The sequence below is a fragment of the Paroedura picta genome, chromosome 3, assembly GCF_049243985.1.
Source record: "Paroedura picta isolate Pp20150507F chromosome 3, Ppicta_v3.0, whole genome shotgun sequence".
Lineage (NCBI taxonomy): Eukaryota > Metazoa > Chordata > Lepidosauria > Squamata > Gekkonidae > Paroedura > Paroedura picta.
This window is the reverse complement of record NC_135371.1, coordinates 82,623,352-82,635,564: the sequence shown is the minus strand read 5'-3', so window position 1 is coordinate 82,635,564 and position 12,213 is coordinate 82,623,352. Positions and strand designations below refer to the sequence as shown.

General features: G+C 42.5%; 1 protein-coding gene across 3 annotated transcripts in view; it reads right to left on the bottom strand.

Moving 5' to 3' along the window:
• CAMK2A (calcium/calmodulin dependent protein kinase II alpha) overlaps positions 1-12,213 on the bottom strand; it is a 258,280-nt gene that overhangs the window by 29,462 nt on the left and 216,605 nt on the right. For 2 of the 3 annotated variants that reach the window (XM_077326581.1, XM_077326580.1), the window contains exon 14: positions 10,899-10,947. In XM_077326581.1, coding sequence (XP_077182696.1) covers positions 10,899-10,947 — 49 coding nt within the window. Of the gene's footprint in view, positions 1-10,898; positions 10,948-12,057; positions 12,091-12,213 lie in introns of all 3 variants that reach the window. The other variant, XM_077326579.1, reaches the window with a different exon arrangement.

The window sequence follows — 12,213 nt, the reverse complement described above, 5'->3', positions numbered from 1 at the left end:
AATAGATATAAAGTTAGGTTAGAGATGTGTACCCCACTTTGGATTTTTCATAAAGAGATAGTTAAAAGACCAGAAAAGAATATGAGAGATCAGTAAGTTAGATACAGAGATATTTTGACTCTCAAAAGAAGGCACTAAAATGTTGAGGTGGGAAGAAATGTCTGAGGCAGTGGATGGATGGTTTCAGTACCACCAGCTTTATGAATGTTTTAAGAGAGGCAAAGCAACAGGCTTTAGTTTTAAGAAATCCAGATTTGAGATAGAGATAATAGACAAGGATGAGAAACTTATATCAAAGGCTTATATAATGCTATTAGAGTGGGACACTGAAATAGAAAGTGTTAGTCATGGTTAAGTGGGCCAAGGATCTAGGCTATCCAATAGATATGGAGACTTGGGAACATTTATGGAAGAAACAAATTAAGTTCTCAGATAGTTATGATTTGAGGGGAAATTTTAATAAAATGTACTTTAGGTGGTACCTAACTCCGTCAAAATTGGCAAAATGGTCTCAGGATACTGACAAGAGATGTTGGAAATGTAAGATAAATGAAGGCCACTTTTTCCATATGTGGTGGAGCTGCCCAGGTATGGTTAAATTTTGGAATAAAATATATGTAGAACTTAAGAAAATGTTGGGTGTTAACTTCAAATGCTAGCCGGGCATTTTTCCATCTTCGCCAGGCTCAGCTACTAGCTCCCTATCTGTCCTCTGAACACCTGGCCACAGTGATCCATGTGACGGTCACCTCTAGACTAGATTTCTGTAACTCGCTCTACACCGGCCTGCCTCTGGGCTTGATCTGGAAACTGCAACTCGTCCAAAATGCGGCTGCTAGAGTCCTCACAGCTACACCATGGAGGGCTCACATCCAGCCAGTTCTGAGGCAGCTGCATTGGTTACCGGTCGCCTTCCGGATCAGGTTCAAGGTTTTGGTTTTGACCTTCAAGGCCATCCGTGGTCTAGGCCCAGCATATATGAGGGACCGCCTTTCGCCCTATATCCCCCGCAGGGCTTTACGCTCTGCGGGGGCTAACCTATTGGTCGTTCCCGGCCCCAAGGAAGCCCGCCTGGCCTCGACCAGGGCCAGGGCCTTTTCGGTCCTGGCCCCAACCTGGTGGAATGAGCTCCCGGAAGAGCTGAGGGCCCTGCGGGAATTACCAGCATTCCGCCAGCTCTTCCGCCAGGCTTATAACTGAGGCCGGGCGGAAAGAAGATCAGCCCCCCCCCCACAAACTGGCGGTAGTGAGTGTCACCCCCCTCCTGTAGTTGAGGATGCGGAGACCAAATGAGCAGATTATGCCATCGCTGTTGCCATTACTGTAAATTATCGGATCTTATTGTTATTTTATGGTTTTTAGGGGACGGGGTTATGTAAGCCGCCTCGAGCCTTCGGGGGGAGGCGGGGTATAAATATAAATACATAGACATAGACATAAATATAATAATAATAATAATAATAATAATAATAATAATAATAATAATAATAATAATAATAATAATAATAATAAAGAAACCAGAACTATTTCTATTAGGTATAATGAGAGATGAAATACCTAAATAATTGAATATATTGTTATTGCATGCCTTAACAGCAGCCAGAATGGTGGTAGCAAAAGTTTGGAAAACAAACAGGCAAGCTGGTTGGAGAAGGAGGCACTCAGGGGCAGGACAGTGCTGAGTTTAAGCACTGAGTAGCATTTAAGCCATGAGACCAGTTCCTCCTCCAACCCCTTACCTGAAATATTAAGAGGGACAGATTTAGTTACAGGAGTGACAATACTGATAATCCCATTGGTGTAGACTTTGTACATATAAGAAATTATTTTAGGTCCTCAGGAAATTTTTACTTGATGTATTAATTTTCAAACACAATTAAGGCTTCTGATATTTAGAGAAATCCCTCCAAAAATTAAAGAACAAGAAATTCATGAAGTTTTGTTTGTTTGTTTTGCTGCCATAAATCCCAAAATATAAATGCTGCAATCCTAAGAATCTTTTGGCTGGTAGAAGGCCATTTTCTATGAGAAGAAATACACGACTCCTTTTTGGTTATAACTGGCCACAGCATTATTACAAAAGTCCTCCTACTGGAAGGGTTGGTGCAGCATAGCCTGACCTAAGCAGTCCGCCAACTGCAACCCAGAATCCATACCCCATCGGAGTACGTCAAATTCCCAACTGGGAATATGTAACCCCTTTGGATTCCCCTAATTGGGAGATGATCCAGCCGGGGTGCCAAAGGGCGCGAACCTCCTTGGCTACTTCCAGGGGCATCTGGTCACCAACAAACTATGAAAGGCCTACCCCGCTGAGTATGCCCCAGTTTGTTACCACCACCCCTTTAAGGAGGCCCCATACACAATGGGGAGCCCACTCGCACACCGGCTCCCCTAAACAGGCTCATTCCTATGCGCATACCCGCTGTGATGAACAAACAGCTACAAAATATAACTTGAAAATAGGGAGGGTGGGTCACTTGCCTGCCAGGCCACAAAGAGGCAGGTAGCATCCCAGATGGACGCTTGCGCCCCTCCTCTCATGCAGCTCGTGCTGATGCATGCAGCACGAGCCCACGTTACAGAGCTGGGCAGCCGGAGCACTCCCTTCCCACCAGCCCTTCACCCACCAAATGGCAGCACGGGTGAGTCCTGCCGCCCATTCTTGGAAGCAAATCCCACTGAATAAAATGGGGATCACTTCTGAATAAAGGTGTTTAGTACAGTTTCCAAAGAATATGAATTAAGAAAGTTGGGAGTATAATTTATTTTTATTCTATCAGGGGAATAGTGCAGTTGTTTATGAAGCTTTAGAAAAACGATCCTATACTGAAACATTTGCAGGATAGGTACAGAAAGCAAAATGAAGAAATATTAGAAGATGATATAATAAAGGTTTAGGATACCAAGTGGGAGAATAAAGAGATGATTTGAGTAGAAAGCAATTCCCACAGAGACACCTTGAGCTCACTGGTGAATCCGCTACACAACAGATTGAAGGGGAAAGTTTCCAGAAGGCAGCAGTTGAGCAATACATAAAGAAACCCTTTACAAACTACAAAACTAGTTATGAAAGTTTCATTACTGTATGAAGAAAACTCCCATCAAAAGGAGAATACTTTCCAAGCTTTATAATAATACTAGAATTAAAGCCCGTTGTAGCTGATACAACAGGTGCTAGCGGGGGGGGGGGGAGAGGGGGGAGGAAAATAGCAAAGAGAGAGGGAAGTAGAAAGGAAGAGAGTGATTAAGATAAAGAGAGCTTGGCATTGGGAAGAGTAAGGGGAGGGGTTGTCTAGTTTGTAAGGGCATGAAGTTGAATATATGTCTTGTGTGGGGGCATGTGGTGGTGTGGTAACAAATGAGGGTGTGGGTGTGGAGAGTTGGGTGTCAAGAACCTGTGGTTTGGAATGTTAGTTGAGTGTGAGAGAAGACTGACCTTTGGGAATTATGGCATAGTGCTTACAGATGAGCTTTCCAGAGCCATGTCTTCAGATATGTGAAGGGAAAATCAGACTGGAGACTATTCTTAAGGGGAGATTACATGGCAACCAATTCCTCCCAGTTCTGTGGCCCTGCTCCTTCTGTCTCCATTTTTTTACTGTTGATATAATGTTATGTGCCCACATTCTTTCACTGTTGCCCCCTACTACCAAAAGGAGTCACAAAACGATTTACAAACACCTTTGTGAATGTAACATTCTTTATTGTCATTCTTCATCTTCCGACAATAGACAACCTGTGAGGGATGTGGGGCTGTGAGAGGTCTGAGAGAACTGGGAATGGCTCAAGTCACCCAGCAGGCCTCAGGTGTCTCTAAGCAGTTTAAAATCACCTTCACTTCCTCTCCCCATAACAGACACACTATGAGGGAATTGGGGTTGAGAGCTCTGAGAGAACTGGGAATGGCTCAAGTCACCCAGCAGGCCTCAGGTGTCTCTAAGCAGTTTAAAATCACCTTCTCTTCCTCTCCCCATAACAGACACTCTATGAGGGAAGTGGGGCTGAGAGCTTTGAGAGAACTGGGAATGGTCCACAGTCACCCAGCATGTCTCAGGTGTCTCTAAGCAGTTTAAAATTGCCTTCCCTTCCTCTCCCCATAATAGGCCTCCTGTGAGGGAGGCGAGCATAGGGTCTGGCCGCACCCTGATTGGGCTGTATTCAACTTGGACACTCCGAACACTCCTCCCACAGGGGTGTTTCACAAATATATAGAGGAACCATGGATAAGGATAAGAAACACATATCATAGCACGTAAAAGAGTGAACTTACGATGACATACTGAACATTCCAAAGCCAGGGCAAAATTCTGCTTGATTGAACCTCAGTGGGGGATATGCACCCAATAGAGGGATTGGCTCCCTCTCATGACCAATGGATGGACTTTATTCCCCTACCTCTCCTCCTCCCCCTCCTTTCTGCTGTTTGCAGCCACTTACCAGGGTGTGAGAAGAGCTGCCCCTGGCCTCCCTGCTCACTGGATGAGTGGCTCTGGTCCTGCTACCACCTCAGCATTCTCCTAATATGACTCTGACAATCTGATGTCTAGAGTGCAAAACTTATTCCCTAAACACTCAGAGCCCCAGATTGGGACTGTGGTATGGGAGGAGAAGAAACCTCAGCCTCCCCCAAAGCATACTATTTTCCCAGCCTGAAATATCCCAAGGGGAGACAGGTATGTACCAATGGGCTATACATGCACACCTCCAGTGTTTAAGTAGTTCCCTGGAGATGCTCCAGGTTCAGAAAACAGTACAGCTGGATGTCTGAGGCTTCTCTCACTGTATCACTTTAGGAGTTTATAGATGATAACCAGCACTTTGAATTGTGTCTGGAAATGTATAGGAAGTCAGTGATGTTATCATCCCAGTGAGATAGGATTGCTATAATTGGAACTACTCAACAATCAACTGACAGCTCTAAAATATCTTTAAAGGCTGCCCCACAACACATGTACTATTCCCCATTCTGTGTATACCTCTCTGCATAGAACACCTTTACTGTTGTTGTTAATTGCTAAGTCGTGTCCGACCCATCGCGACCCCATGGACAATGATCCTTCAGGCCTTCCTGTCCTCTACCATTCCTGGAGTCCATTTATGTTTGCACCGACTGCTTCAGTGACTCCATCCAGCCACCTCATTCTCTGTCTTCCCCTTCTTCTTTAGCTCTCAATCACTCCCAGCATTAGGCTCTTCTCCAGGGAGTCCTTCATTCTCATAACCGCCCTGAGCCTCTGGGGAAGGCGGTATATAAATAAATAAACAAACAAATAAACAAATAAATAAGGTGGACAAAGTATTTGAGTTTCATCTTCAGAATCTGGCCTTCTAAAGAGCAGTCAGGGCTGATCTCCTCTAGGACTGACCAGTTTGTTTGCCTTGCAGTCCAAGGGACTCACAAGAGTCTTCTCCAGCACCAGAGTTCAAAAGCCTCAATTCTTTGACGCTCGGCCTTCCTTATGGTCCAACTTTCACAGCCATACATTGCAACTGGGAATACCATAGCCTTGACTAAACGCACTTTCGTTGGGAGGGTGATGTCTCTGCTTTTTAGGGTGCTGTCTAGACTTGCCATAGCTTTCCTCCCCAGGAGCAAGCGTCTTTTAATTTCTTTGCTGCAGTCCCCATCTGCAGTGATCTTGGAGCCCAGGAAAATGAAATCTGTCACTACCTCCATTTCTTCCTCAACTATTTGCCAGGAATTAAGAGGGCTGGATGCCATGATCTTTGTTTTCTTGATGTTGAGTTTCAAGCCAACTTTTGCACTTTTTGGCACACTGTATTGCTTGTACCTCAGTTATACGGGATAAAAATATTAACAGCCTTCTGGCATTTTCCTCAGCTAAGGAATGGATAAACATGCTAAATTAGCTCCTCATGTTACTATCACCTGCCTTTAAAGGATACCTATCATATTTTAAATATTCAGTACAGGAAACACTACTATCTCCATGTTCATCCACCAGGAGACAACCAGACAATACAAAATTCTGGAAGGCTGTCTTCTGTTCAGTCTCCTCAACTCTACTTGAGTTAGGGCTGTAATCTCACAACTTCAGTAGCCCTACCCTGTGAACCAAGTCTTCAAAAAAAAAATTGCCATAGGATTCCATTGTCCTCTGTGCAAAGATTCAAATTTAGATGCACTTTATAATTGTAATTCCTTATGCTAAAAAAAACCAGAGTAGTTAATGAGATGTACAGTTGACTAAACTGAGCCAAAAAAGTATCCAAAAATTACCTTACCAGTATTTTGGGGTGTATTATTTAAACTGAATACAGTTTAAAGAGTCTGTTTAGCTACTGGTATAGCTGAGACAAATACAAGCCAATTTATTGACTTTTATTCAATGTATATTCAGCTATATGGAAGAGGAGCCGGCCCCAGCCAAGGTGGCATGGAGGTTTCAGCTTTTGCCACCCCAGCTGATTCTCTCATGCCTGCATACAATGGCAAGAAATATCCCCCCTGCATGTGGATCCTGAGAGTTGTTTAAACTGTGCCATGGGAGAAGCCCTCTGTGACAGATAGGACTTTAAATCCAAGTCCCAAGTGAACAGCTTGAGTGACAGGCTGCACCAAGCAGGAGTTGATATTAGAGCTGTGTGCTAGAGGGAAGTTATACTGGTTAAGAGTCTAACAGAAGCTGTGTCTACAGAAGACCTGCATGTGCCTTAGCTATATACCATCTACTCTAAGGAGAATTTCAGTCAAAGAAAATATTATTGACTAATAATCTGAAATTCAACAGTTCTACACAGTTGGGAGAATTGGTATTGATATTTGACAGAATGTTTTGGGTAGTAATGAGATTCCCAATTCAAGCCAAAGGAAAGGGGGGGGGGGAGCTCTTTTAGGGAGAGAAGGATCTCTGCCCAGTTTAAAAGAGGGGGAAATTGGTTGAAGATTCCCTTGGACTGGTGTGGAAAGTGGAAAGAAGCCTGACTCGGTTACCTCAGAAGTTAGGAAGATAGTGATTCTAGGAAAGGAAGCTGAGATGCTAGCAGAGGGTACCTGCCTTTTAGAAACCAAAGAAGTTCAGAAGAACTGAGATAAAAAGAAGTATGCTTGGGAAACAACAATAGCCTCTCAGTGAACGTTTAAGCACTGGGAACTTCACTATCCCATCCAGGAACACAAATCGGGGGTGGATGAGGTGCACTGGGCCAAATGCTTCCCCTTGTAGGTGCGGGAAGAGGTGGGGCAACCTGCCATGACTAAAACTCCAGCTTGCAGCTGCGTAAATAGTCAGTGAGAACAACTCAGAAACTAAGAAAGAAGTTTCCATATATCTCTAAAGCCTGTAATTAAGAATACCAAACTATATAATCACTGATTTTACAAGAGTTTATCTCCGCATTCCATCTAACCCTCTTCTGTATGTTAAATAAAATCTTTTGTTTGGTTCCACTCTGAAAAGTGCTTTAAGTAAAGAAGGTTTTTACATTTTCCCATAAATTTCCACAGCTGGGTTAAAGCCAAATCTTCTGACAGTTACTGGGTGGGATAGCAAGCTTTACTAATTGCAGCAAAGAAACCACACTACTTGGGCTGCTCAGTCAGTCAGGGAACAACATTTTATTTTTGAAGGCAATTTTTTTCTCAGTATGGGGAGGTGTGAAGGGGGCCCATCACACCATCGCAGCCAGGTCTGCGTGAAGCAAGAAGAGACCTCCACACCACATGCAGATCCTGGGGACAGCTTCTCCTATGGCATGGAATGAACTGCACAGGAGAAGCCAAGGCAAGCTTTAAAAAAAAATGGCATTTTTATTCTTGGGTTTACTAGACCTGAAAAAAATCCAGGATTTCTGAATAATACTGAGGGCCATTTCACTAAGGGCCATTTCACTAAGTCTGAGAGCTATTGAAAAGCGCTGGAAGCAAAAGCGGTAACGCACACAGCCAGTTCAATCGGAAAAAAGGCTCTCCCACTAGTGCTGCTATTGTAACGCACAAGTTTCTGGTCTCGCCGAAATCGCATCAAAGAAGGCGATATTTTTCCGTGCTTCCTCCCTCCCCTGGCCGTCAATCAAAGAGAGCAGCCAATTAACTGTTGTGTTCGTGTTTCCCTTTAAAAACATTTTTTAAAAACACAAAAAGACCAGCTGCAACGCATATTTGTTCATTCGATGTATCAGAAAGACTTTTTTTTGCTGGCTTAGGAGCTGGCGCTTATTCGTTTACATGTTCTGAAATTTTAAAAAAATATCCCCCCCCCAGTGCTATTTCTGGCCAAAATTAGTGCAGTGTCAAACAGGGGGCTGTATTGTGCTTGAAAACTTTACGGACAATTGCTTGTGAAGGGATTTCAGCCATAGAAGCATCGCTGATTCATTGCTTTGGCCGGTTTAAGGGGAAAAAATGGCGATCGGGACGCCGGAAGCTCAGGTGCGAGAGATTAGGGAGGGACATGCTTGCTACCACTGTTTTGAGAACTCACATGTCTTTTTCGGATGTGTTGCAGGTTGTTCTCAAGAGTCAAGCTTTTTTTTAGGGGGAATCCACTTTTATGGATTCCCAGAAAATCGCTACAATTAAGCGATTTTTGCAGGAGTGTTGCAGATTGTGTACAACGTCATGAATAACGCAAAATAAATAGCGTTACAAAATGGTAACACTTCGGTAACATTAGCGCTGTGTGGAATGGGCCTGATTCTCTTCCCCCCCCCACCCCGGTCCAATAGATATTAATAAAACTGTCATTTGTTTTGGGACACCCCTAGTAGGTAATAACCACATGGTTTATATATCTGAGAAGACTTTTCTTATCTGCAGTATTTCTATCTTTTAAATTTTCACAACCCAGGGAGATACATATTCTTGCCATTCCCTCATGTGTTATTTCCAGACAAATTTCCAGACAAATTTTCAATTAACTAATGTCAGGCCAAAGTCCATCTCTACAGTAGATGTATTCTTTTCATTGGGGAGACTTTACAAATTAACACTGAGCAATTATTTTCTAGGCTATTATTGTAACACTGGCCCTGTCAAGCGACAGGAAGTATCAAGGGGCACTGATTTCCCTAGGTTCTTCCCAAAGGATGAATTAAAATGATGAGAGAAAAACTGCTTCCAAAGGGACATGAAGGAGAAGATGAAAAAAGGTTAAAGCTTGCTGGATGAACAGAAGAATCAGGTTATTTAAATACAGCAAAAAAAGGCTTCAGCAGAATATCTAAATGTGTAGCTATAAAATGGCATGTTCAGAAAATGCTGAGCAAATTAAAGTAGGGACTCAAAACAGCAGACAGATAAGGGAGGTTAGAAGGTCAAGACATTTCTAACAAGGGAAGGGGCAAACTTGAATGCAGAACATCAAGTGTGGTGAAAAACTGAGTATAATTTTTAAATATCCCAAGAGTAACAGTAAAAGTATCCCCTGTGCAAGCACTGAGTCATGTCTGACCCTTGGGGTGACGCCCTCCAGCGTTTTCATGGCAGACTCAATTCGGGGTGGTTTGCCAGTGCCTTCCCCAGTCATTACCATTTACTCCCCAGCAAGCTGGGTACTCATTTTACCGACCTCGGAAGGCTGGAAGGCTGAGTCAACCTTGAGCCGGCTGCCAGGATCGAACTCCCAGCCTCATGGGCAGAGCTTCAGACAGCATGTTGGCTGCCTTACCACCCTGCGCCACCCAGGAGTAGCAGGAAATAAATCCAGATATAATAATAATAATAATAATAATAATAATAATAATAATAATATCAATACTAAAATAATAAATGGTAAAAAATTGAAATAAAACATCTCTTTATAGCTTCCTGTGTCCATGGGACTAAAGTTGAAGACATTCCTTTAGGTTCCAGATATTTGTTCCCAAAGTATCCTTCTTTGGATGAGGGCAGCTCTAGTCTTAGATCATTCTTCTTCCTCTATCCCAATCATCATTCTCTTCAACCAAAATTTAATCACTCTGGTCCAACATCATCATAAGATCTAAAGTGGTGCTTCAAAGAAATGCTGGTACTAATCAAGCTCAAAGGACTGTTTGGGTGGTAGTTGGAAACATACACATAAACACACAAACACACACACATAAATGAGGGAAAATCAAAAAGTATTGCTACAAAGTCATAGAAACCTTTATTAAATAAAAATATCAAAATGTGCAACTATTTTTTCTCAGTATTTCCTCCATCTAGGTCTATACAGTTCTGAAGATGGTATTTCTATTTATCTAATCCTTCCCCAAAGAATTCAGAGTTCTTTGCTTACATACATCATATCAAAGCAGCAGTTTTGGCACCGTTGAGGGACTCAAATAAGGTTCCTTTAAAATGTTCTTTGCATTTTGGGAACAAAAAGAAGTCTGAAGAGGTAGGATCAGAGGGGATGGGGGTAAGGTTTCCCCCCAAATTCTTGTAGGACAGCCTTTGCTACCCTTGAAGAATAAGCAGGTGTATTGTTGTGATAAGAAAAATTCTTCAACACAAATTTCCTGGCCTTTTTCTCACTGATGCAGTTTTCATTTTTTTTTAAGGTAACCAAAAAGATTAAGACACGTGCATTACAAAGAGAACTTGTCTACATCCATCCACTGACTGCAGTGGCATGTTAAACATATTTTGTTGCAAGAAACATGTGAGTGTTTGAACTGGAACCCTCGTAGCAATACTTTTTTCCTTACCTTCATAACAGTCATATTCCACATCAAATTTTTGAACACTGATGGTGACTGTAAGAACTCCCGGTCCAATATTTACACTTGTCAGTATTTTCTTATACAAAATGTTAACTGAGAACTCAGAAGCTGATTAATTTTGAAATATGTTTTTGATACTGGAAATTTACTTAACTGTTCATAGTCTTGATAAACCTCTTAGCAAAATATGCATGTTAAGATTAAAAAATGTGATCAGATGAACATTTGTATGTAGCATACTGTACCTTTGGTGTCTTCATCTTCAATGGTAGTGTTTGTGCTCTCTGATGATTCCTGAACAAAGAATGGACAGGAGAGAAGCAAAATAAGACCCCACCCTTTTTCCAGAAAGTCCATTTGGTCACCTGTCACCCAGTTCCACCCCAACAGCACCAAACACTGCAAAGGGACAAAAACAAGGTAAGCATCAGGTTTTTTTTTAAATAACACACTAATAAGTAGCACTAATCAGTAAAAACAATTCTTGCTTTGTACCTATAATACTTGCCTCAACATTTAGATCATGAATAAGAATACATCTAACTATGAAGTAACTTGTAGAAATGGATTCATCTTTATTCCATTAGGCTACTACAGTGCTGTACAAAATATATCCACCAGGAGTGGGCTTGAAGTCTCTTACCATTATATCTAAAGGGGCAAGAAGGGCTGTGTAGGAGTGAAAGACACCATGTTGACTGTACAATCAGGAAAGGAATGTACAAATTAACAAAGAGGGAGCTAGGATGAGAGAGTGAGGGGGGTTGTGCAGGAGTGAAGGAGACTACATTGACTGTATAGTAAAGAAAGAAATGTACAATACAACAAAGAGGGCTTCCAAGACCCACATGAACCACCAAAGGCTGACACACACCTCCTTCCATAAATAGCCGACTGGTACACAAATTAATGCAGAGAAAGCAGTCCATTAATTCTCCAAGTTTCTAATCAAGACAACTCTACTAGCTGAACGAGATTCAACACCTCTATATTCATCCCACCAGAAGGTTATTTACATGTTACCCACAATCACAAGTGGCAGGTTGACCAAGGCCGTCAGCTGTTTGGTCTCCTGTGACTGTATAGTTCCAGCAGAGCCATATAAGATGGCATTTTCTTTCATGGTTCCTTGGACTGATGCAGCTTGCAGACCTGCTAAAGGAGAAGTTCCATGGAGAACCTTTCACTAGAAACTGGAATTAGGTTCTCAGTGCTTTTGGGCTTCAACGATCATTTTGCACCAGCCATCCCTGTTCATAGGATCTGTAGGGGAGACACTATTCAGAAAGTGTTACCTCCAACCCTACTCTCCACCACTCAAAAATAACTCCCAAAAACAGGGAAGGCTGGAACATGTTGAGAGGCCCAACATTATCAGCATTGAGGAAGACAAAGGACACTCACCATTAATTGAACGCTGGAACTGGACTTTCTTTTCTGGAAAAACAAGGAGAAGAGATGGGACAAGAAGAGACACAGAGTGAGAAAGAAGGAAGAGAGCAGAACATGGGATGTAGTGGCTCCTGGTCCTTCTAGAGAGATGAAGAATTTGTGGATCAA